This window comes from Ostrea edulis, chromosome 6 (genome assembly GCF_947568905.1).
Source record: "Ostrea edulis chromosome 6, xbOstEdul1.1, whole genome shotgun sequence".
NCBI lineage: Eukaryota > Metazoa > Mollusca > Bivalvia > Ostreida > Ostreidae > Ostrea > Ostrea edulis.
Window position 1 is genome coordinate 76,949,439 of NC_079169.1, and position 27,515 is coordinate 76,976,953.

The following is a 27,515-nucleotide window of genomic DNA, read 5'->3' on the forward strand; positions in this document are numbered from 1 at the left end:
ACTATAAAAGGGCTTGGTGATTAATATTGTGCAATTTGGAATCACCAAATTAACACTCTTCCAAAATAAATGCTACAGGGTATGACCTATTGACAGGATGTTGCTTAATTTATTGAGTCGCTATGGTGATCTAGAGTGTCATTCAGATAATGAAGGCCAGTGGAATCACTTTATTATCAGAGACACATACATTGTATTTTGATCAATTTTATTACATAAAGAACACTTTGAAAAAATGTAGCAGTTTAATAAATACTTGTGTGACTATCACAGATATCTTTGCTTGAATGAAAAGCAGTTCATGCATAAAAAAATGTTCTAGCATATCAAAGAGTTTGTTCAACAGGGTTTACTAATAAAATGAAGTGTAATCTTCACTATAGTTTATGATGGTCAAAATATTATTATACTACATTCACTCCACTAACATGAATCTCTCTCTCTCTCTCTCTCTCTCTCTCTCTCTCCATATCTGTCACCAGTCATTCTATTATTCTAGCATCATTCATCTTCAGTGAGTGAGATTCATTTGAAGATGCATTGCAATCTAGTGTTCTATTTGATTAAAACCTGCTAAAGTTTAAAAACAAAACAGCAGTACTTCTACTCTTCACAAACAATGTCTTTCTGTATGAATTGAATGGCATGATTTGACCATACATCTTTAGATGCTTTGATTTTCCAAATAAGACCTTCAACTTTGTACAGTGTGTTAGTAATGACTTGGGAGACTGTCTTTAAACTAGAAACAGGAAGAGCATCAGACTGGCCTTTGAACATGAGTTTTATTGAGTCACATGGATTACTTGGATCACTTGCCAAGCAAAGAAGGAAGCTGGCATCTTCCAGAGTGGCATAAACTGCATTTTTCCAGTCGATTCTTGTTAAAACGTGATCTTGAAGGCAAACGGAGATTTTCTCGAACACACCTTGTGGTAGTTGAAGAGGAAATTGATATTCTAAAATGACTGGTTTCACTTTTTCTGGAGAGTTCTTTTCAAAGTCCTCAACCACATCATTTTCTGCAAACTCCTTGTTGTACCATGGAAGCACCATCAGGGGAAGTGCAATGTTATTCCCTGAGGGAACTTCTGGTTGAGGAATGGTGTAACAGATATCCAGGTATGGCATGAGTTCTAAAAGTTCTGTAAACTTTGCTTCTGTAAGGCGATGATTAAACCACAAGCAGCTCAGAAGCGGTCGGGAAATTTGTCCATATTTGACAAATATTTCCACTGCCTCATTGAAAGTATCTTTTTTGAATTTCCCCATGCTCATGAAGATTTTGTTGTCATCATAGTTGAAGAATTCACCAAAGTTATAATGATAAAGTGAGGTGATTAAATCCACTAACAGCCGAGGCTTGTGGAACAAGATTCTGGAGAGTCCAGGGATGTTTTTGAACCACATGACTTCCCCAATATCGTGGAGGTACTGCAGAGCATTAGTGATAGCATCATCTTTAACGTGGGAGTTGTTGGCCACCTTCTCCACTACCTCCCAGCTGAGGTAGTATCCACTTCGTCTTTTGAGTCTGGCACGAAGTTTGTTCCACAGGTCAGGTATACATCGCTGGCCATGTGGAAACAGTTCAGTATCAATGGCTAGCAGTTCAATACTGTTCACAAGATGACTAACTCCTGGTAGTCCTTCTTGTGAAGACACAGTGGCAATTTCGGGTATGATTTTCACAGGTTTTGAGAGAAGGTATTCTAATTTTTGTTTCTGATTTTCTAGATGTTCGATGTAATCTTGAATGGAGCCAATTTTTGCTTCTTTCAAGTCCCTTTCAACAAGACTTAGTTCCATCCGTAACTTGCCTAAATAGTTTTCTAAGTGTTCCTGAACTAGTTCTTGCACAAGGTCCGCTGTATCTTCCACAGCATATGAATCTTCACACAAATCTGATTTGGTGCCCACAAGTTTGATTGTAACACCAGGAGTGTATCTACTGAGGAGGTCCAGCCACTCACCAATGGAGGTTTGGTGGGTTTTCTTGGAATACTCACTGTGGTCATAAACCAAGAGAACCAGAGCATTTGCATCTAGGAATAGTGGATAGCTTATTCGGTACGCATCATCTCCACCAAAGTCATTAATCACAAATTCCACCATGTTTTCAGTTTTCCAAATGGTTTGTTCAATGAATTCTGTTTTGCTTGTAAGAGATGGGATTTCTTTTTGACAGTCTTCGTTTTCTTGAACAGCATTTTCTGTGTTGAAGTCATGACTTTTTCTTCTCTTAAGGATGTCTTCTGCATCTTCTTGCTTTGATTTCCTTCCCTTTTCCTCATTTTCTACTGGAGACAAAGATATACCATGAACCAATCCCATGATTAATGTGGATTTTCCACATTGGGATTCTCCCATGACCAGCATTTTTTGTCTTTGCAGATTCTCTGTTTTGATAATGGCCAATTTTTTAAGGTAGTCAAATATTTTTTCAGTTTTGTCAGTCCTCCATATTTCCATTGGTGGAGTTGTGAGTGGGTTTTTGTAAAGCCACAGACCATGCTTATTGTATCTGTCATAGACATGGGCATCTTTCAGTTTTGTTAAGCGGTGCAGCCTCATCGGTAATGTGTGGATGTTGTTTTCTGTCAGGTTAAGTGTTTGCAGTTCCACCAGTTCGCAGATTTCATCAGGCACCGCAGTCAGATCGTTCTTCTCAGCGTGAAGATATTTCAGATTCCTGAGGCCTTTAATATTGATAGGAAATCTTTTCAACTTATTAAATGATACATCCAACTCTTTTAAATTTTTCAGGTTTCCAATGGTCAGAGGTAGGAAGTGGATTTGGTTGTTTGCAAGCCGAAGCTTCGTTAAACTTTTCAGATTTCCCAGTTCATCAGGGAGACTGTTGAACTGATTATCAGATAAATTTAACAAAGTCAAATGATTCAAATTGTACACACTCCTTGGCAAAACATTGAGAAAATTTCTGCTGAGATTGAGTTCTCTTAAACCATGATTAGTTGTTTCAGGCATATTATTAATCTTAGTACCCTCTAAATCTAGTGTCTCTAGTGCAGGGAGGTCAAACACAATTTGAGGAATATAGTCTGATTTGACCTGCCCAGTATTGAGAAACTTTTCCCTCATAGCATCCATTTGTCCACAGAAATCACGATAATTCAACCCTAGAGTTTTTAGCTTTAGTAATTCTGGTAGTGTTTCAGGTAAAGTTGAAATCTTGTTTCCCCACAAGAGAATTTCTTCAAGGTCTTGGCAGTACACAATCTCTGGTGGCAGGGAGGTGATATTTGTGTGCTTTAAGTTGATTTTCCTCAAATTACTCAGGTTTCCTACCTCTGGCACAAGAATGTTGATCTTGTTGCGACTGATATCCAACACATGGAGGTTTGTCATCTGCCAAATGATGGGGGGAAGTCTCTGTAGGTTGCATTCTGAAATGATGAGCTCTCGTAGATTAACAAGTGTGAGGATTTCCTGAGGCAAGCTAGTATTGTCACTGGCTTTTGTTCTGCGTAGTCCATAATTTTTGCTAAGGTCTAGCTTTTCTATTTTGTCCCATCTTGCGATCTCAGTCGGTAGATTTTTGAGGTTGTTGCCAGAGAGGTTCACGATTCCTAAGTCTTTCTCTGTAATTAAAGAAAAGAGTTAATACTACTAAACTGTTTAATCTTTAAATCAATGATCTGTGTACTTTAGAGGCTGTTATACTCCTTTGTCTCCAGTTGTGAAATACCAGATACATTTCAAACATTTAATTCTATATGTTAATAAAATATACATGTAACATTGAGAGAGTGTGAATTAATTGATAATGCTCATGTACATGAACCTACCAGCCAGGAGATTGGGTGGAACAGCAGTAAGACCTTGGTCAGAGAGATCCCTGATCTTCAGTCCGGACTGGGTCCTAGAAGGGGACTTCACTCTCACTTTCTTCTTTCCTGCTGAACGACCCCTGGAAGATGCAGAGGAGGTCCCTTTACGATTTGGAGAGGGACTTTTGCTCTTCTTGCTACCAGGGCTAATGGAACCCCTTTTCCGGGAGCTTGATCGGGATTTAGCTGAGCCCTTTCTTGTTGGGGACGGTGATTTGGATTTTGCAGACTGGGGGCGAGAGTCTGACATCTTACCCGAGCCTGTCCTTTTGGGGCTTTTGCTAGATGCTCTTGTAGGGCTAGGGCTCTTAGATCCCTGCAGAAATTCAAACGCATAAACACTAAGTAATTTTTAATTTTTAGAACAACATTTAATTTTTGATAAACAAATTCAAATATGTAGGTAGTAGTTGAATTTATTGAAATCATATGGCCAAATGCAAAGCTGCCACACACTGCAATGCAGGTATATCTCTTCAAACTTCATTTACATATGCTGCATCTTGGAAGGATTGCTTTGCAGAGCAAGTTTGCAAATATAAGGAAGTATTTTTAGAATGTATAAGAAATGATAGGAATGTGATGTCATTCAATAGGACTTAAGAATTTTGATTTATATCAACATAATCAATCTGATCATCTTTAAATTAATTCTTAACCATTATACCTTTTTGTGGATTTTGACAACAAATTATGCACATGTCAAACTTTGATAAAGAAAATTAATGGTGGTTTGAAAAGTTTTTTTATGAGCTGCATGCAAATGTAGCATGCCTCTTAAATGTTAAATCCAGCAGCGTAAATTGGATTTAAAACTCTATTCAAGATTTAAAAGATATCTATAATCAATAATGTTGCCATATTCATGGACAGTTTGCCCCATGCAGATTAACAGATAAGAAAGATTTTAACACAGTGTTCATGTAACATCTGGTAAATCTGTTAAGTACTTTGGGTATAGATTTGATAAATGTTACCTGATGTTTTCTATTGCTGAATTATATGATTTATAGAAAGCAAAACTGGAAGAGAAAAGAGCTGTTAGAGAAATAAGAATGACATTACAATTTAATCACATACCTCCAACATTTTTTCTGTGTGTGTATATATATATATATATATATATATATATATATATATGCAAAACATGCCATTTCAAAACTTTGCACATTTACACATTAAATATCAACTGCTACCATAAGGATACCGATCTGAGAATTACAAGTTTTAGCTTCATGTGTTGAAGAGCTAACAAGTACCTGGATTTATATTTTTCAGATTAAATGCTAAGAGAGTGTCGTTTACACCAATTCTTAAACTTCCCAAATCTCAATTGGAATATATTTCAGACTTAGCTCAAGTATGTAAATGTGTTTGTCAATTTAAAGAAGGACCAAGGATATACCGTCTGTCAGGAATGGCAAACAAATGCCTATGTGTCCAACGAATAAATGTTAACAGCATTCTTCAGGGAATGCTAACGTCTTGTACTAGTGAATAGGTAGCACAGGTTTCAATCAATAACTCTCTTATAGAATTCCTTAACTAGCAACTATTCACTCTAATCTTGCAAAGCAATTAATAAATACCAGAATGAATAGATCCTTTTAGTGCTGGAATATCCAGATTCATACTTTTTATTGCATTGATAAAATTGATGACTTTGTACATTTTTTATGTCAATTTATATTTTCAAAATAATAGTTCAATGACATCCATTGCATATAAATATTTGAGTTTTAGATTTTCGTCGTTTAATTTTGAGAATGTTGTTGTTTACATTACCTTGTTCTCGGGATTCCGTTCAAATCTAGCCTTTTTAAGCATGCCTGCTCCTTTTTCTTTGTCCCTCATTTTTTTTTTCCTTGTTAAACTAAATATTATTTTTTTTACGAAAACCACTTTTCACAAGTCATTGTTTTGATTTTTTCTTCCAATGTTAGATTAATTGAATTAAACCATCAAGTGTTATTCTCCCGGGAGTTAACAAAGTCTGAAGTGGAATTTATTTACATCAGGTAGGTTGTCACAACTCAAAAAAAAAAAAAATATTCTGAAGTCTGAATAAAATACTTAATCTTGCATTAATCCTCTGTTAATTAAAGGTTCAAAGCCCACACTAGCAGTAGAATAAAACTTGTCCATGCCAAAAGTCTTCACACATAGCCACTAGTAGACAATGTTAATGTTTTAAGTCCAAGTTTGAGTCGTCATTCCATTCATTAGAAATCAATATACATTGAACATCACTTATTAAAATTCTACAAACAGTTTTGAGCATGAGGCATTGCTTTTAAGATCGTAACCTTGGAGCTCTCCTATGTAAACTAATGGATTTAATCTCAGGGGCTCTTCAAGGGGATTTAGAAGAATAGATAACCTTAATGTATTAAAGGGACTGTAGGCTAAGCATTAATAATAGTCTTAATAGTGTAAAGGGGAAAACAAGAAAGAAACAAATTGTGTCTTTAAACTATCTAGGCTGATTTTCAATGAAAGATATAATTAAATTTTAAACCATGAGGCCAAAGTGATATTTGTTTTGTACGCCTCTATTTTTTAAAAAAAAAATTATTCATCAATTTTGTTTTCCTATAAATATTGCATTTTAAATCCCTGGTGAAAGTATATTAGTACACGTTACCATGACAACAGTCAAAATGGTCAATACTTACCCTACGAGAACTAGTGACCAACTGACAGGTCATAATAGATCCATTTTTGATTGTCTGAATTTTCTCCTTGCTTTCTCGCCTCATTTTGAAGTGATGAGATATTCAATGCTTTCACATTCTTTATTTCACAGCTATAGTCCTTTATGTTTTATAAGGTTCATCTCACCACTTCAAAGACGAAAGTCTTGAAGTCAATGCCAGTAACTAACACATTCGGCATCATTCTTTGAATCTTAAAACATTTTATACGGTTAATTCTCTGTGTGGTCAAAATGAAATACACATGCATTGAACTGTTAAATTGTTTTTAAAATTGAAAAGCCTGATTTAGCCAGACACACTTTTTAAATCTTCGGGCAGTATATATCTTTACATTTTGCTCAAAATCAGAAGTAATTGCACTTGTTAGCAGTATTAATTCGTTAATGACCTCAATTCTCTACTGAAAAGTCTGAGCCAAATTAATCCGTTCATAATATGAATAAACTTTCTTTTGAATGCTTAACAGTACTCAATATCTGCAGATAACCCGTGAACAGCTCTGGATTAAGCACGTGAAAATGATTATTAATTCGCACTCAGGGCCTTAATCTGTCATATCTATATGAATTATTTATGTGGGCTTGATTTTGACAAATTTTATATTAGTTTTCAACTTCTCCTTAAATTTTTTTGAGTCACCTAATGCATGTATTTCTTTTCTTTTTAAAATGACTACCTGTCTACGACTGAATTTTCAACAGAGACATCATTACACTTACCTGAATTTTTTACCGGATTAAGTCATATCCAGAATCAAATTCAAATTAATATCTTGCTTTTAGGCACATTTAATGAGAAATATTTTGCAGGTACATACAGGAGCAAGGGGGAAATGTCTATGAACAGTAAACACTAAAGCTGGTTCTCGTTCTCTTGCAATCACTTGACGCTTCAAAAGTCAACATTAGTTGTTGTCAAGACTCTGGAACCGTAAAATTTATCACCTGTCATTATGAAAATTGCACAGGGAAAAAAAAGAACATCGAAAGTTTGATATACAGTTTATTCAAGGGACATTTAAATGCATTGTTACGACTGGTTAAATTGTATTAAGGACACCATAAGGCATCTGGTCTTTTACAAAACATGCTTGATGATTAAAATACACAGCACGAAAAACTGTATGAGTAACTTGTGTTTTTATGTTAGATATAAGAGGAGTTTAGAATAATATTGAAAAGGAAATGAATTGGTAATCGATAAGATGAAAAGGCTTTTAAAAACTTTCACAGAGAATTGTCTTTTTGAAGAAAATTTGCACTGTTGTTTGTGCCACTGTGCTTGTAATTTTCTGGTTTCTTGAATACGGGTAGCAGAAAACATTTTCTGTAATGGTGCATTCCAAGAAAGTAACCAGGAAAAGTTTAAAAACAAAAATAAAACGATGATAAGCAGAAAATTATTAGTCTGAGACCATAATATTCTGTAAGTTATCTCTCTGATTGATTTTGCTCTGTTGCAATTTGTAAGTACATCATTAATTGTTATTTTCTGATTTAAAGGCTTTTGCCCACCAAATTGGAGCATAGAATAGATGCTCTGTACATGTATCCTTCTGTACATGTATCCTTCAGGGTACCTCTTTAAAGTTCCAATTCACTAGCAGTCTATTGATCTACTTTAAATCAGTATTTTCGTTGTGTCTGAGTGCCTGATGACAATAGTAAGTCATTCCTGTCTGATAGTCCTACCAATAAACAGCCCTGTACGGGTGCCAGTCTTTTGATCACAGATATCTAATAGGGTGTTACATTCTGGCACCTTGAGTTTGACACCAATTTTTAGCTCACCTGAGCTAAAAGCTCAAGTGAGCTATTCTGATCACCATTTGTCTGTCGTCCGTCCATCTGTCCGTAAACTTTTCACATTTTTATTTTATTCTCTAGAACCATTGGACAAGTTTCAATCAAATTTGGTACAATCATCCATGAGTGAAGGGGATTCAAGTTTGTTCAAATGTAGGGTCATGCCTCCTTCAAAGGAGAGATAATCATGAAAATTCTAAAATAGGGTGGGGTCATTTAAAAATCTTTTCAAGAACCACTGGACCAGAAAAGTAATTCTAATATAGTGCAGATTCAAGTTTGCTCAAATCATGGCCCCCAGGGGTAGGATGGGGCCACAATAGGGGATCAAAGTTTTACATATGGGTATATTAATTGGGAAAATCTTTAAAAATTCTCTTCTCAAGAACCACAGGGTCAGAAAAGTTGAGATTTACAGGAAAGTTCCTGACATATTGTCAGATTCAAGTTTGTTAAAATCATGGCTCCTGGGGGTAGGATGGGGCGCACTATTTAAGGTATATCTTTCATATCTTGTATGTATATTTCTTATGGCAAGACCTTTCATATCATGACCTTGAACTTGGAGTTTGGCCCACTTTTAAGAAAACATAACCTATTGAATATATCTGAAACTATTTTAAGTGGGCCTTTCATTATTTGTATATAGATTCTTTATGGCGAGACCTTGTACACACTGATGTTTGATCTTTTGACCTTGGAGTTTGACCTACTTTTTAAAAAAAATTCCTATTTAACATCTCCTGAACTATTTAAAGCTGTATGGTCCGAATTACAATATTTTTTTCCATCTCGTAAAACCGCTATTAAATCATCGCACGTATATAGTTATGAGGCTGTATGACATGTCATACATTATTTCACCTGTTTTAACCAAAATTATTTGATTTTAAATCGATGTTTACAAAGTGACTCTGCCATTTCAAGTGACAGTCGCGTGATCAGTTCAAACTTTCAGATCATCGGTGGTCTTATCTGTGTGAAGCTGTGTATTTTGTTACAACATTACCGTGCTATAAGTTTAATAGAAATAAAAATATCAAATACCTCTTAGTAATTCGTTGTTTTATGCTCTTTCAGCCTTAAAACTAGACAGTTGAGTATGAGGTAATACATCATGTTGGGATTCGCCTGAAGCGTGTGGGTCTATTTATAGACGTCCAACACTGTATAATCTATGGGATGATCTATATATGTACCACACTATATTTACTTTCTAAATAATATTCTCACTGTTTTCTTTTACATGCAGATGTTTTCAAGCATGTAATTAAGGGAGAGTTAATAACCTTATAAAGTAATTAATCTGCTTTAAAGTAATTATGTACAAAAATAATACATGAACATCGGGTCATACAGCTTTAAGGTAGGGCTTTCATATTTTGTATATGAATTCTTTATGGCCAGACCTTATTATTTTATAAAGTATGACCTTGTGACCTTGACCTTGGAGTTGGACCTACTTTTTAAATTCTGACGTATTCAATATCTCTTAAACTATTTAAGATAGATCTTTCATATTCTGTGTGTTATAGATTTCTTATGACAAGACCTTTTATTTCATACTATGACCTTTGACCTTGTGAATTTGACCTACTTTTAAGAAAACATAACCTGTTATATGTATATTCCGAACTATTCAAGGTAGGGCTTTCATAGTTTGTATATAGATTCTTTATGACAAGACTTTGTGATAACCTACTTTCTTTAAAACCTGACCTAATCAATATCTCCTGAAATATTTAAGGTAAAGCTTTCATATTTTGTGTACACATTCTTTATAGCAAGACCTTGTTTTACTCTGGTGTTTGACCTTGTGCAGGCTAGGCTGTCCAGCAGCCCTAAAATTCCTTAAAAAAATCCTAATTTGTTTTAGTTTTGCTGAAATTCCTTAAAACATGTTAAATTCAAGAGGAATCCAAAAAAAGCCCTAATTTTTCTTGACAATTCCTATTTTTTAAAAATATATTTATATTCTAGCAATTTTGAAAATGCATTCAAACAAAATTTGACCTGTGAATCCATGTGTCAAGCTGTTTATTGCTTGTGACTTTGTGGCAAAGATGTGACTATTAAGGTTATTGCCAATAATAGCTGGAAGATGCCCTTCCTGCACGGAGAGTATTTTTTGTGAGATTCTTTATTGTGAAAATTGCAAAAGTAAGACCATTTAAATGTCTAAAACTGCTTTGATTTAGTCATGAAATTCCTAATTTTAGCCCTAAAAGTAGCCCTTATTTTTTGTCAGAGTGCTGGACAGCTTGCTAGTGACCTTGACCTGGAAGTTTGACCTAGTTTCAAAAAAAATCTGACCTATTCCATATCTCTTGAACTATTTAAGATCTAGAGCTTTCATATTTTGTATGTAGATTTCTTATGGCAAGATATCATACCATGATCTATGACCTTGTGACCTTGGTCTTATCCAGAACAGCAAGGTCATGTTAGTCATATTGGTGTTGAGGCATCTCTGTATTATGTGAATTCATTTTCAGTTAAGTTATGATCCTTTGGGAGTAGGTTGAAGCCACAATATGGGATCAACATTTTTGTGGGAACAGAGATTGATAAAAAAAAAAATCTTTTAAAAATCACAACAGCTGAACAATGGCAGGGCCAAGATGACTCAGGTGTGCCCATGGGCCTTTTGTTTTGCAGATGCCATTCCTTAGTTTTGAAGCAATGTACAATTTCATCTGTAGTAATGAATAGAGTGTTTAAAACATAGTCATGTATCCTTTCAGATATGGCTGCTGCCATCTTGCCCCTTGAATGATAAAACACATACCTTTAAAGAGATGTATTAAAGTGCATGGACACATTTATGGTTTCTACCATCCTTACTGTTTTATTGATATACAGGTTCTGCTTTAGAAAGCAGTGTAAATTTTTTTAAAGATTTTTTTTATTATTAAAATGTGGGCAGTGTTGTCTTTAGTATGTTGGTCCACATGATCTTGTCCACATTTGTTCTTTGTTACCGTAACAGATTCAGATGATTTGAGGGTGGATGTAATTTGTACTTATGTGAAGATTTTGGACTTGGGGTCTGTTTTATGGATTGGGGAAAAGCGAGTAATCATCACTAATTCAAATGATTTTTTATGGTGGCGTATCATAGAGTGTGAGATGTTGTATGGCAGATGAGTTATAAATTTTAGGTAAGGAAACTTTGACAGGGTCCAAAATTCTTGTTCATGCACCAACTGTATAATAGATTTACGTGTATACGATTTGATGGTGGCATTTAAAAAGGTATGACTTATTTGAGCAACTGCATTTCAAAAGTGATGTGGGACATAATAGTTTGCTTTGTATGGTTTTATGTGAACATACCATATGCTCTATTTTGTGGTGTGTTTGTGATACAGTATGGGGTGGTTGTTTTTTTTTCAAATGGGCTGAATTGGCAGTGATAATTTTGTTTTGTTTCAGATTCTGTTGCAGATGCTCATCATCGTCACCGGGAATTACAATTTCTTCAATCTTTTGACCACAGCTCTTTGTTTTTCACTAGTAGAGGATGATTTCTTCAAAAGATCCAAAGGTAAAATCTGGGCGGGCAGAATTAACACAGAATACTTAAAAGTCTAAAATATCACTTGACAAAGTTTAAGATGCTTTTGAATTAATATTTGTCTGTTTTTATTTTAGTGACAAAGCCCTCAACAATACAAAACATTTTCAACAAATCAGTTTCACTTGTGATATACAGTTATCTAGCATATCAAACAGGAAAACAGTTTTCTCTCCAAGTTTCTTTTAGTCCCAGCTTCGAAATAAAATCAAATATTGGTAAGTCTGGAATTCGGCATTAAGTAATTTGGCAAAATGAATATCATACTTTGTTCGTCTGTAAAATTAAGGTTATGAAACAAGTCTGTATTTTCTTAAATTGCTGATTAATTAAAGAGTTAAAAATCATTTCTTTCCTCTTTGTAGCTTTTTCCAAGGCTGATTTTTTCAAATGGTTAGAATTTATTGTTCCATGGACCATAGTCTTAGGAGCCGTGTCCTTGGGATATCACATTCTTATCTCTATTGTCAGGTTTGTAATTAAATCTTAATTCAGATTTCCTATTTCTGTGAGCTCTGTCCAAGTTCTTAGCTCATGTAGAAAATATAGGTTACAAAGTACTTGAGGATGGGGGGGGGGGGGATCTTCTAAAGAATTTTGAGTTTGGAGAACTATCACAGGAATTAATATCATTATATTCACTAACGAGGAGTAAAACTGACAATTTCTGATATAGAGCTGTTTTCATATCGTACCCTTCTTAGAAAATGACCTTTTCACTGGACACAAAACAATAAAATCATGAAACTTTTTCATTTTTCATGCATTACCTGTGTGTGTTTTCAAAATTTTTCAGGTGCCTAATAGAAGAAAAGGGATTGATATGGAAATTCTGGAGTTTTATACAGTGTTCAGTAATGGCAACAGCTGCAATCGCCATGTTCTCCATTAGTTTGGTACTGTTCAATTATAAAAAATAGTCCTTATTTTATCATCATTTACAATGAAAATGAATTTTAACTTCTCAAAATGAGTTCTTTAAGTAGGCCCAGTATGTGTAGGAACCATTTATGATTGTTAATGTGTTTCCATTGAAAATTATAGAGTACTGATCGGAAATCATTGCCTTCAGTGAACAACGCTATAAAAATTATAGAGTACTGATCGGAAATCATTGCCTTCAGTGAACAACGCTATAAAAGTTATAGAGTACTGATCGGAAATCATTGCCTTCAGTGAACAACGCTATAAAAATTATAGAGTACTGATCGGAAATCATTGCCTTCAATGAACAACGCTATAAAAATTATAGAGTACTGATCCGAAATCATTACCTTCAGTGAACAACGCTATAAAAATTATAGAGTACTGATCGGAAATCATTGCCTTCAGTGAACAACGCTATAAAAATTATAGAGTACTGATCGGAAATCATTGCCTTCAGTGAACAACGCTATAAAAATTATAGAGTACTGATCGGAAATCATTGCCTTCAGTGAACAACGCTATAAAAATTATAGAGTACTGATCGGAAATCATTGCCTTCAGTGAACAACGCTATAAAAATTATAGAGTACTGATCGGAAATCATTGCCTTCAGTGAACAACGCTATAAAAATTATAGAGTACTGATCGGAAATCATTGCCTTCAGTGAACAATGCTATAACATCTATATGTGACAAAAGTACCAATTATTTCAGATTAAATGATATACTTCATCAATTCCAAACTTTGAAAATCCAAAAAAAAATGAAGACAACTTACCGCACTGTCTGGAGAGCATGTTTGGGAGTGATCCATGGTATTGATTGATTTTAGGTACCCCACACTGTTGTAGAGAAACACACACAGCAGTATGTCTCCCCAGATTTACTTAGGTATAGGAGTTATCTTAAAGACTACCATTTGACAAATTCCTATGGCTTGTTTAGAAGGTAACTATGGCACATGTGTTGTCCTGGCCAGTTCTCCTGGGGTAATGAAATCCCACACAGGTCTAAAACAACTGTCACAAGTTATTTGCAGATTTTGCTTAAAGAAAGGATGTTTTGTAAAAGTCTTTAAATTACTAGTTTATCTATCAGAAATCTATAACTCTTTGCAAACAGGGTTTTTTTTTTTTATCAATTTCCTGTCTGAAAATATAGATGATTGAGAGTGAAGAATTGATTTTGAGATCAATAGTAAAGGATTGAAAAGGAAAGAAAATTATGACATGCCAAACTAGCAGTTTGCTGGAGGTCTTGTATAATGGTTTGCATATGGGATCGCATGATATTCAACTTAAGCATTTGTTTGCATAAGTATCTGCAAAAAAATCGACAACACCTAATTATTTAAAAGAAATATTGAGCTGAGTCATAACCAGATTGAATTCATCAATTGTTTTATTGAATAGGTCATCTTCAATAATTTGTGTCTAGGTACTAACATTGATGACTGTAATACATATTGAAATGAAAATTACATGAATAGTAACATGAAGAGAAGATTTCTGTTGTTGAGGAAGGGGATGTAACTCTGCTACATGTATCAAGGTCAAGTTTTTGTTGTTTTTTAACAGATGTACTGATTGTGCTAGTTATTGTATAATAATAAAAACAATGAATCTTGAAACCAAATTTTGCTACAATGTATATGGTTATCATATGCGAAGATCCCCATCATTTTCAGGGTTGATACATCCGATGTTATAGGGTGACTTGTTTGGGGAATCGACTGTTGTTTTAGTCACTACATAGTTAGACTGATGTGGGATTCATTTTCCAGTGAACTGCTGCCTAGGACATTACTAATCTGCATGTAACCTTGAACTTTGACATTTACCGTGTCATTTCAGATTCCCCATACTGTGATTGACCAAAGTTCCACGAAACTTATTCCCAAACCGATATTCAGAATGAATGAGAAAGTAGATTCTTTCCAACTCACAAGTTCTTATGGGCTGTTTAGAGTGTAAGGCTTCAGTATTGTGATATTCCTGCATGCTTTTATGGAAGATAGAGGTGTTGTTTTTTTTAATGTGAAGACCAGTTTACGTGGTCTTTTATTTTTCATATCTGGCATTTTAAATATTCCTTGATTCTACATACAAATTTAGTGAAAACTGGAAACCAACACTCTAGGGTTATAATTGTGGAAGAGTCTCACCAAGTGCATTTTACATGGTATTCAATAGGATCTGGATCTAAGGTTATAGACTTGAGGAAATAAACAGATGACCAACAACATCATGAAAATGCACAAGTAATTTATTTTGATGACCAGTTCCGACCATAGGGCCTTCGTTATTAGAACCTTGTGTATTCTCATGATGTGTTTGTAATATATTCATAATTAATATATTTATTTCCTCAAATTTTTTTTTACTGTTTTCATGTCTTTTCATCCTTGAAAAATGGATGAATCTTCTTCCAAATCTTCTGCTTTTGTTTTACACATTGACAAATGGAGGACGAAGATGTTGTTGAACTGCTTCGTATATTAATGATGCACTATTATACAATTATTGACATTCTTAAGATTCTTCAGAAGTGCAATTGGGGCATAATTGATCCATTTTGTCCTGTAACATTTTAACTGTGAATTTTACATTGAAAAATTGTAATTTTGGGAAAAGTACTGAATATACAAAAATGATGCATTGTAGGTTAATGAAGAAAAGTAAAAATGTTGCCATTTTTAAATTTGATTAGAGGTTAACAATATGGAATACTTTCATTGTGTAATATTGTGATTAAATGTTCTTTGTCAATAAGGGGCTTGGCATATGTGCATGTTTATATTTCATTTAGTGTCTTAATGATTGTGGTTTATACACGGTATCTAAACCAACTTGTTCCCAAGATCTTATGTAACAACACAGATACCATTCTTACTATGCTTGTGAGCTGATATTTTGGGATATTTTCAATTAGATGGGGGGGGGGGGGGGGGGGGGGCAAGTCAATTTTCAGTTGGGAATGGGTCTGACTGTGGCCACATGCAAGAGATATCAAGCCCTACAATATTCACTGAGCCTAGAGGGTGAAGTGAATATTGTATTTCGATGGTAGCTAAGCTAAAGCGTCGTATTAACCAAGAGAATGTGAATAATTATACCCAACCCCCAACCCCCGCGAACAAAGTTCAGGGGGGTATATAGGAATCACTCTGTCTGTCCATCTGTCTGTCTGCAGATTCGTATCCGGGCCATAACTTCTTTGTTCTTTGACATAGGCATACCATATTTGGCACACAGGTGGATCACCATGAGACGATGTGTCGAGTACCTTCATGACCTCTATATGACCTTGACCTCAAGGTCAAAATTAAAGGTTTTTTACAATGGATTCGTGTCCGGGCCATAACTTCTTTGTTCTTTGACATAGGCATACCATATTTGACACATGAGTGTATCACCATGAGACGATGTGTCGGGTACCTTCATGACCACCATATGACCTTGACCTCAATGTCAAAATAAAAGGTTTTTACAATGGATTCGTGTCAGGGCCATGACTTCTTTGTTCTTTGACATAGGCATACCATATTTGACACATGAGTGTATCACCATGAGACGATGTGTCATGTACCTTCATGACCTCCATATGACCTTGACCTTTGATCTCAAGGTCAAAATTATATGTTTTTTACCATGGATTTGTGTTCGAACTATATCTTCCATTTTCTTCTACAAAGGCATACCATATTTTTACACTTGGGAAAGAAGTAATTTATACCTATTAACAACACCCTTTGAGAGATTGGGGTAAGCGGGGGGTATTCTTAGTGAGCATTGCTCACAGTACCTCTTGTTGTTTTATGATATGATTGAATTATAGAAACTGGCTGCTAGAGCCTATAGTCATTTTACCAGTTTGTTGTGTGGTTGTGCTTGTGCGTGTGACCTACATGGTACATGAGGGTATGAAATAGAACTGCGACACTTTATGCCTGCATACTTCATGAAGCCTGCTAGTGCTGCATGAAAAATATACTGGTGTGAAGTGTTGCTGTTCATATCCTCATGTATTTTCAAAAATACAATATTTTTTTTATGCCCCTGAGATTGATGATCGGGGGGCATATTGTTTTTGTCCTATCCCTCATTCTTTAATTCTGTCTGAAACTTTAACCTTGCTAATAACTTTTGAAGAGTAAGTGATAGAGCTTTGATATTTCACATGAGTATTCTTTGTGACAAGACCTTTCCGTGGGTACCAAAATTGTTGACCCTGTGACTTTGACCTTGGAGTTTGACCTACTTTTTGAAAATGTTAAGCTTGCTAATAACTTTGGAACAGTAAGTGTTAGAGCTTTGATATTTCACATGAGTATTCCTTGTGACAAAATCTTTCCGTTGGTACTAAACCTTTTGACCTTGACATTTGACCTACATTTAATTTATTTTTTACATTGGTCATAACTTCTAAATGGTAAATATTAGAGCTTTCATATTGCACATGAGCATTTCTTGTGACAATGGCCATTATCGGGGGCATTTGTGTTTCACAAACACATCTTGTTCATATTTACATTCTATTTTCTTTTTTTATTCTATTTTTTGTCGGAGAATTTCCAGCATTAGAATAGTTGCATCATATTTATCAAGATTAATATGCACATCTTTCACATTCATGAGGAAATGGCTGTCATTTCAATTGGTAAAGATATCAAAAGTAAAATTATTGGAAATGTAACTACATGTACATTTGTATATTGAAACTGCTTATCAAATAATATGGAACAATTAACATAGCATGTCTAAGGGCATGCAGCTAGCATGGGTTACTTTGTAGACATCTACTTAGTACTTTGTAATCTTTTTGACAATATTTTTTTATAATATGTGCCTGTAATCTTCCTGGAACTATTTACTGTGTTTGTAATTTGTAATCTTTTTGACAATAATTTTTTATAATATGTGCCTGTAATCTCCCTGGAACTATTTTAATACTATGTTTGTAATTTGTAATCTTTTTGACAATAATTTTTTATAATATGTGCCTGTAATCTTCCTGGAACTATTTACTGTGTTTGTAATTTGTATTTCTCCTTCAGTAAGTGTCAATATTAGTTAATTTCTTTATTGATAGTCTTTATCTTATCTACGCATGTGCATACTAGGGGTGAAACGATACAGTACCTTCTCGATTCGATTCAATTTTCGATACTTTAGTCTCGATTTGATGATTTTCGATTTGATACAATAGCATGTTCCAAATCCTTTACAATGCTTAGATTTTTTTTATGTTTATTGTATTTATTGCTCTCTGCAAATAAACTCTACATAATATAAAAGCGTTTAACATAAAGCAACAATCTTATCACTTGTCCTAAAGCCGAACTGTCACCATACCCAGGATTTATACATTGGGGGTGCATTTTTCAACTCTACTGTGTCCATTTTGGTACAGCAAAGTTTACTCGTACGTTGATTGGGCAATTTTCAATTTCATTGGGCAATCAGAAACCGTGTTATCGAAAACAATTAATGTATGCTATGATTCTAGAACCGTATCGAACCAAAACAGACCCGGAATAAATCGAACATCGAATCGAGACCTCTACATCGTGATTCGGCCACATCGCGATACATCGTTTCACCCCTAGTGCATACCTATTGGATATAGGATAAATGTCTTAACTATCTTGATGATTGGCTAATTCAGGGCAGACCGTTCCTTTCCATTCAGTCACGCTATTGATGATTGGCTAATTCAGGGCAGACAGTTCCTTTCCATTCAGTCACACTATTGATGATTGGTTAATTCAGGGCAGACATTTCCTTTCCATTCAGTCACACTATTGATGATTGGCTTATTCAGGGCAGACAGTTCCTTTCCATTCAGTCACACTATTGATGATTGGCTAATTCAGGGCAGACAGTTCCTTTCCATTCAGTCACACTATTGATGATTGGCTAATTCAGGGCAGACAGTTCCTTTCCATTCAGTCACACTATTGATGATTGGCTAATTCAGGGCAGACAGTTCCTTTCCATTCAGTCACACTATTGATGATTGGCTTATTCAGGGCAGACGGTTCCTTTTCATTCAGTCACACTTCATGTGTGTTGTATGATTTCCTAATTTGCACGATCGGTATTGTTGGATGTGAAATGCCAGACAGGAGGTGATAGACCATGTAAACTGGCCTTACAGCTTCTGTATTGTTATTTCCCGGCGGGGTTTAATGTAAGATATAAATCTGTCTTAAAGGGTCCTTGTACTGGTACTGTTAGCTTGAAATCCCTTGAAATCTATTTAATGAGCAAAAGCAATCATGCTTTGAATTGAAGTTAGTGCATTTCTTTAAAGTCTGTAAAAAGTACATACAACTGTTACAACTGAAAAAGTATAATGACCTGTTAAGAATAACGAATCTTGGAACATTATTTACATGTGACCACTTATCAGTACGTTGTATTCTTAAGCTTAAGTTGAACTCCTACTTACTGTAGTATGATAATATTTAAGTAAACTTGAGGAAAAAAGAAGAAATAATGCACATTGTCAGGTTAAAAGACATTCTATGAAATACCTGTCAATTTTGAATTTCAAGTAAATTAATGTTAATTGACCACTTTTATTGCATTTATGCAATCAAGTGTACTTGCACAACCAAGAGTTAATATTCCTTGTGTATACATACTTATATAATTGTCAGATCTCCCACTTATTTTTTTACCCCCCTTTTTTGCAGAATGACTGGGGTAGGAGGTCGACCAGAGGTCATTATAGAAGGCAGCAACAGTCCAGATGGCGGGTGGAAGGAATATCAATTTTATTATAAACCAGGAAATGTTTCAAAAGTTCCTCCCATTGTGGGTAAGGTTTGAAAGGGGGGAGGGACAATATTGTATCTGACAAGCCAGTGAAGGTGTTACTCTTGACTCTTTATACGCTCGTTTTTAGACGGGACGTATTATGGTACAGCGATGTCTGTCCATCTATCTGTCCGTTTGGGGTTTTTTTCTGTGTCTAATTTCATTTCTCCATCACATTATAAAGCTGAAGCTTGCTATGTAGCATCTTTGTGGATCACTCTAGATCATGCTACAAGTTTGATCCATTTTGACCTCTCTTGCAGGAGTTTTGCCCCTTTATTTGAAAATTATTGTAATATGGAGGGTACATAATTTGTCTGGCTAACTTCTCCAACAGTTTTCAAGTGGGAACCTTCTTGTTTTACATAGTGTTTGTATGGGTATTGAAGATGTGCATGTGGCAAGGATTTTGATTTTCTTTAATTTTAATTTGAAAAAATTACAGGTTGTTGAACTGAGTCTGTTTTGAGAAATATTATATTGAATAATTAAAGGACATGGTTTGTCCTTTTAACTCCTCACAGTTTAGAAGCTAGGGTCTTTGTAAATAACTTGGAAGACGTGCATAGTGCAAGAATTTTGATTCTCAACAATTTTTTTTTCTTTGAAGTTTTAAATATTTACAGGTTGTTGAACTTGGTCAAGTTTGGGGAAATATTTTACACACACAACTCTTGGTTTGTCTTATCTACCTCTTGTCACAATTTCAAGCTAAGACCTTTTATTCATACAATGCAAAGAATGTCACAGCCTGATGATGGCTGATATTACATGAAGCAAAGTTCTACAAAGTATGGCTTTATAAGAAAAACACTCTATGTAAGCATTTTCACGGGTGTATTATATACCGTTTGCAGTACTCTTGTTGTAATTTGGTTGTTGTTTATACATTATACTGGTATGACATAAATCTAAGGGCTATATTGTAATATTTAATAACTGACTTCCATCAAAACACAAATTGGGTTGCCTTACTGGTTAGCTCAGTTGATGACCACAGGTGATTTTTTTTTTTTTTTTTGCTCAGTGATCACTGAAACTGAAATTTCTTGCTAAATTTTTAAAGTTTCCCTATTTCCAAATTGTTATCATATTAATTTCATACTTATCTCTCATAATAATTTTCTTTTGGTGTACAATGTGTTTTAAGGGATGATTCTTTCCTTTTTAGATAGGTAAAGGGCACAAATGGACAAAATATTCTTTGTGGGAATATAATTCACTATACATTTGTTATCACACCTTTTTACATATGTAGATCTACCAAGCCACTATGAGAACATGGTAACCTTCAAATGCCAAACAAAGATATCTACCATAAACTGTACTGCTGGCATGTAATCTATAAACCAAAATGCTTCACATGTCTTTGATAGTATGGAATAATGTATGGACATTTTGCAGCTCCTCATCAGCCCCGCTTGGACTGGCAGATGTGGTTTGCAGCACTGGGCAGCTATCAGCACAACACCTGGTTTGTCCACCTGATCTACCGACTAATGACAGGACAGAGAGAGGTACTGGATCTCATACAGCACAATCCGTTCCCAGATAAGCCTCCCAGATTCATCAGGGCCAAATTGTACCACTATCACTTCACAGGACAGACACCAAAAGATAAATGGTAAGCACTCAGATTTCACCATGAGTATGAGTAGCACAAAAATAAAATACCTGGATTCAAGACCAAAATATTGTGTGCTGGTGTACAAGACATTTTTTACCCAAAGAAGTCAACACACATTTTGTAGATTATAATGTTTTGTAGTTGTAGCTGCATAGTCTAAACAGATGATGCAAGTCATCCTTACAGACAGGAGCTACAGTTCTGTAGCTAGGTCCATGTGTACTACATTGTACCAGTACCTCGTGCAGCTAGGTATGCGTACATGTTTACTATTGTTTTGAACAGGTACTCTAAGAAAGACTGGTGGGTGCGGGAGGAAAAGAATGAATATTTCCCGGCATTAGAAAAGGATAATGAATCACTGATAGATTATCTCAGACGATCAAAAATATTAATGGTATGTCTTAGTATTGGTAATATTTTCATGCTTTTGGGAATTTCAATGATTTGTCGAACATGTACTTTAGGTTTAAAGGGAATCAACAAATATTTTCCATATTCAAAGTTAATATCCTGAACTCTCTTATCATGTTGTATTTGCCCTGATGTTTACATGCACATGTACATATCGTCAATTTACCTATAATATTATTTCATGTACATGTATAATGCTCAACCCACAATATCAATTTTAGTCGAATTGTTCATTTGTGTAAAAATTGTCTAAACCAAAACAAAAATGAAAAAAATTATTTTGTTAGTAAGAATTGAAGGAGGATAACCCTCTCAGTCAAGAAATTTGTTCGAAAAAGTAGAACAAAAACTAAATAAAAGTACAATTCCATTGCAGACAAATAACAATAAGAAGACACTGACAGGGTTAGGATTTTGTGTTAATTACATCCGGCAGCTGATTGGTCAACCTGAGGGCTTCTCCTTTGTCATAACAGTTACAGGAACTGCAGTGATGGCCAATGTTTTCGGTCTTATTTTGCTCTGAGAAGACAAATTCTCCGTTTGTATGCATGAGTGTGATGATACAATACTGTACTGTATGCTCTATCTATATCATACTGTGAAGTTTCAGCTACAGAGTGCAGTATAGTATCCTATAAAAATGCCACTTTGATATATTTTCATTCTGTATATCCTTCAGGAATTCTATTTTTATTTTTTTAAACAAAAATAGCTTTTGTTTTATGATAAATTTCAAAGTGAAATAATTATGATTTGTTTGTTTTAGTCAAATTTCCTGGGCATGTACATGAGTACCAGTATTGAGACAAAAGAAAATCTGCCAACAAATATTTTCCAATATATGTTCAATTTTTTTAAGTTCGAAAATATCTCTGGTTCACTGTTTAGATAATACAGACACTGTTAATCTTGGGAAGATCAGTAGTTTCTTCTAATGATTTTACAGTCATTTTATGACAAACAACAATTTTTAAGATATGTAAATCATAATATCTCTGCATTGTTTGATCAGAAAGTTATTTTAAGATTGTGAAGAGTAATTGTAACTAGTCTGTAGATCTTAGTTTTTTTATTTAATTGAAATTGTACCAAATATGATTTCATGAGACTCGGTTTTGTATGAATTGTACGGTGGGAAATTTTTGTTTGTGAAAACAACGTACATGTATTCTATCACCAGTTGTCTTCTTTACAAACTTGTTGAATGCACATGTATGTTGGGATTTGTTCAATTTTGTGTATTATGGTGCTCTAGTAATTCTATTTTCTGGCGTTTGAATATACTTGTAATTATGCACAACAAGTTCAAATTATGATATAATCTATAATTTTGAATACCAAGCTGAACTTTACAGCTTAACAAAAAATAGTTTATTTATAGAAATAAATTTAATTTTTGGAAATACATGAGAACACAAACTGCAATGCTTTACGCCAGCTTACTTCTTGTTAAGTACTGTGACACTTAACGCCGGCTTACTTCTCATTAAGTACTGTGACACTTAACACCGGCTTAATTCTCGTTAAGTACTGTGACACTTTACGCCGGCTTACTTCTCGTTAAGTACTGTGACACTTAACACCGGCTTACTTGATGAAGCGCGTTAGTACTTAACGAGAAGCTGGCGTAAAGCGTCACAGTTCATGCCGTCGTGTATTTTCAAGAATGAAAGTTAATATTTACTTTCATTTCTGTTGGAATATTCCCAGCTGTACTCTATTTATCAAGATTCATATGCACATTGTTCACATTCATGAGGAAAGGGCTATCAAATAGATAAAGGGATATAAAAACAAGTCAAAGCATATATTTTGTATAATCCGTGTTCCGTATTAAAAATTTGCAGAATCCCAAGGCTCACAACACATCTATTTTTAGGTTGATAATATAAAATTAGGTCAGCATGAGAATTTCTTCCATTCACTGATACTTACATAATTTCAGTTATGTTTTCTCCAACTTCTAGATAACTAGGAATAAAGGGCAATAATAATACTCAATCAATATGATTGAATAATAATTACAAGTAGAAATGTATATTAAAGTATGACAAGTTTCAACATGTTGTGAAAATGATAAACATGTTTAAGGAAACAAATTTCTGTGCACTTATTAGGTAACAGGTGCCAACTCCCACCAAGGGGACTAAACTGCAGCATTTTAGTATAGTCATTGTGCTATATATATATATATATATATATATATATATATATATATTTATATACTTTTGTTCTATTCCACCCTCCCTTTCATATTAAACTATTTTACAGCTTCAAAATGGCAAAATGAAATGGAGTGAAATTCTGTTTCAGTGAGAGAATTTCAATCATTGAGAGTGAGAAAGCGCAAGTAGAAATTTAAAAAAAGGACAGGGGAAAGAAGCATGCTTCTACCACCTGTGTTGTGTCTTTGTTCAAATTTAGATTTAAAAGTTCATTTTGATGATACGAATCAGCTCAAACATGAACACAATAGTTACATCCCTTACTCAGGGAATCTAAATCAAAATTTCCTTTGTCAGGTAAGACTTTATTAGTAAAGGATTTTTCACATCATACTGATCAAGATGTAGGGCTCACGGCGGGTGTGACCGGTCAACAGGTGATGCTTACTCCTCCTAGGCACCTGATCCCACCTCTGGTGTGTCCAGGAGTCTGTGTTTGCCCAACTATATATTTTGTATTGGTTATGGGATTTATGAGATTGATCACTGTTCGTTATCTTCACCTTTCACTGTGCATAATAGTCAATTCCTTATATTTATAAAAGTCATATTTATCATTGTTAAAATGTTGAAGTAGATGGCGATGTTATTTCTTCGTGAAATAATACCGGTGAGGAAGAATGCACAAGTTATCCCAAACATGTGAATATTTCATAATGGCAAACAGATGATTAGAAAGATTTTCCAATGGCAAATAGCTGCAGATTTGTAGCTCTCTGAGAAAATATCGGGACAGAACTACAGTTCTGCAGCTAAATGGCAAACATATGATTAGAAATTTTACAATGGCAAATGGCTGCAGATTTGTAGCTCTCTGAGAAAATATTAGGACAGAGCTATGGTTCTGCAGCTAAATGGCAAACAGATGGTTAGAAAGACATTGCAGTAAGAATCGGATGATTATCAAACCATGGCCCAGGTTACAGAACTTCAAAAACACATACTTTGAAGGAAATTCAATTCATATTTCTTCGTATATCTTAATCTGGTATTTTTGTTGTAGAGAAACTATTAGCAATTTTACAGGTAGGTCTTATGAATGTGCAAAAGTTTCATTCATAAAATTTTTACACTAGTTGTGTTTTAGCAACAAAGTAGCATTTTGACTAAATTTCACAGGAATATCTTTGCAGAAATTTATGGTATTTTATATCATAAATCATCGTTGGAGACCGACCTTGGGTTTCCAACAATGATCATGAATTAAATAGAAATTATGACCTTATAGGAAAAATTCATCAGAGTATTGTCCCTTAGGTCAAGAGAAATACAAATGCCCAAAAGGGGGGAAGAGAAATACACATGCCCAAAGGGGTGGGTGGGGTGGGGGGGTTTATTCCCAACAATATCTCTCGACTGCAAAGTCTAACAGTTCTGACAATAAGTAATCATTTCTATTCAGCAGTGATGTTTGTTCATTTGAATTTAATACCAAGTCCAGCTGACTAAGGTACAATTCATTGTAAGAATTTCATATTTACACCAGTGTGCCTCATGAAATATGCAGGCATGAAAAATATCAACTCTAGGCATGAAAAATATCAACTCCATAGCCTCTTGATGTTTTTTACAATATTAAATCCGTTTCTCAGGTAAACATGAGCATTCTGAGATAATTGCTAAAGCAATACATTTCCCTTACTGTTGTAATTAGTTAGGAGTTAAACTTTGTTTTTATTTGGTCTACACATATATATATTAATTTGAATTACAATATTTGAATGTGAATTCGTATTTTGAAAATGAGTTATCTCACCTTATGCATGTTTTCCTTCTTTTTTTTTTCATTTTGTTTTTATGTGCGATTTTCTTGTTGTGCCCACTCTAAAGCTGCATAATATATGTAGTCTTGAAATCCCATCTTAATTTAGATTTCAAAGTCCCAATTTTCACCATTATAAAACAGAAGTTTGTGTTTAATTAGTTATACTTTTAAAGTTTGAGTGTAAAAAATAAACTTCATCATAAATCCACCCAGTTTTCTTTGTTCATTTTTTAGTTACCTAGAGAGATGCAAATGGTGGAGTTCACAAAAGTCAAACCTGTCAGGAAATTAAACAAATCTTCATTGTTTATTGTTCTCTTTAGGTCACCTGGGTGATGCAGGTGGCATACATTGTATGCACCCGAGTCACTCAGTTGACATATTGCTATTGGTCTGTATCCATTGTTAACTTCTTGATAACTACCATTCCCATTCTCTTCAAATTTGGTATGAAGCGTCTTTGGGACAAGGGGGACATCATTTGTAAATTTCAGGGCTGCAGCTGTACCCTCAGGGTGATACTTTTAACTAATTCTCATTTGTGTTTTAAGAACATGTCTTTCAATTACTGCTGCTTAATATTAGAATGTTGCTAGGTATATATAAGGGTGTGTCTCTCAACTGATTCAATACGTGATAGCATGTTCTGTGTATGATCAATTTTTAAATCAAGGCAAGCTACTGACAATTAAATGATGTTACAGGGGTTTGAAAAGTATTGTTTGAAATTTATCAACATTTCGCAAATTCTATGGTCAATATAGTGATCTTATTTGCAAATACAACCTGTCGTTAGGTTGAATGCTCTCTGACATGTTTCTTACCAAGAGGCCATTCTTTACATTCTGATTTTGACTGGATTAATACTCCATTTACCTGATCAAGCAGATTGAGGGCTTACAGCAGGTATAACCAATCAAGAGGAGATGCTTGCCCCAGCCCCTTGAGCACCTGATCCCACGTCTGGTATGTCCAGGGGTCCGTGTTTGTCTGATCCCACGTCTGGTGTGTCCAGGAGTCTGTGTTTGTCTGATCCCACGTCTGGTGTGTCCAGGGGTCCGTGTTTGTCTGATCCCACGTCTGGTATGTCCAGGGGTCTGTGTTTGTCTGATCCCACGTCTGGTGTGTCCAGGGGTCTGTGTTTGTCTGATCCCACGTCTGGTATGTCCAGGGGTCTGTGTTTGTCTGATCCCACGTCTGGTGTGTCCAGGGGTCTGTGTTTGCCCTACTCTTGGTTTTGCATTCTTTATTGGAGATATGAGATTGATCATTATTTGCTATCTTCACCTTTCATTGTAAGAGAAGCAACTGTTTGCATAATCTGCTCAATATAGGTTTTGATCTATTCTACAACACAACACGAGTGATACTTTAATCAAAGAAAGATTGTTATCATCTCTTTTCGTTTCAGCTACTTCATCATCAAATACTCATAAACTTAATTACTCAATGTGTGTCCTGCAGTTCGGGTGGTTGCACGACATCTGGTTATCATCCTTTAGGCAATATATGAGCACAGTGATCACCGCGTGAATACGAAAATATATTTTGCGTCTTACCATGTGCAAGAGTTCAACAAAGGGGAGTAACTATTGGACAATTCGGAAATTGGGAATTCACGCTTCCACTGGCGTCAGGGGAGGTGCGGTTATCATCTCCGCACAGCCAATATATATACATCTTCGTATCCTGGTTCCAGCCTACCCATAATGCTCCGCACAATGCAGTACTGTGCGGAGCATTTTGGGTAGGCCGGAACCAGGCTAACATCTTCATGGTA

General features: G+C 34.9%; 2 protein-coding genes across 6 annotated transcripts in view; one reads left to right on the top strand and one right to left on the bottom strand.

Annotated features, from left to right (window-relative positions):
* Positions 1-25,943, top strand: part of LOC125645914 (lipase maturation factor 2-like) — a 43,056-nt gene extending 17,113 nt beyond the window's left edge. The window contains exons 8-16 of one of the 2 annotated variants that reach the window (XM_048871920.2): positions 11,809-11,920; positions 12,028-12,168; positions 12,316-12,421; positions 12,747-12,846; positions 14,731-14,846; positions 19,578-19,702; positions 21,106-21,325; positions 21,614-21,725; positions 22,119-25,943. In XM_048871920.2, coding sequence (XP_048727877.2) covers positions 11,809-11,920; positions 12,028-12,168; positions 12,316-12,421; positions 12,747-12,846; positions 14,731-14,846; positions 19,578-19,702; positions 21,106-21,325; positions 21,614-21,725; positions 22,119-22,268 — 1,182 coding nt within the window. In that variant the 3' untranslated portion in view covers positions 22,269-25,943. Of the gene's footprint in view, positions 1-11,808; positions 11,921-12,027; positions 12,169-12,315; positions 12,422-12,746; positions 12,847-13,709; positions 13,826-14,730; positions 14,847-19,577; positions 19,703-21,105; positions 21,326-21,613; positions 21,726-22,118 lie in introns of both variants that reach the window. The other variant, XM_048871919.2, reaches the window with a different exon arrangement.
* Positions 156-13,788, bottom strand: LOC125645913 (malignant fibrous histiocytoma-amplified sequence 1 homolog). Of its 4 annotated transcripts, XM_048871917.2 has the most exons (4): positions 5,637-6,505; positions 5,441-5,464; positions 3,810-4,167; positions 156-3,602 (listed from the first exon to the last, which is right to left on the bottom strand). In XM_048871917.2, exons 3-4 carry the CDS (start codon positions 4,099-4,101, stop codon positions 604-606), a joined length of 3,291 nt encoding a protein of 1,096 aa, XP_048727874.1. In that variant the 5' UTR covers positions 4,102-4,167; positions 5,441-5,464; positions 5,637-6,505; the 3' UTR covers positions 156-603. The 4 variants fall into 4 exon arrangements, with proteins under 4 accessions (XP_048727874.1, XP_048727873.1, XP_048727872.1 ...); XM_048871916.2 differs by lacking the exons at positions 5,441-5,464; positions 5,637-6,505 and adding an exon at positions 13,656-13,788; XM_048871915.2 differs by lacking the exons at positions 5,441-5,464; positions 5,637-6,505 and adding an exon at positions 6,527-7,207.
* Positions 25,944-27,515: the final 1,572 nt, after the last annotated feature.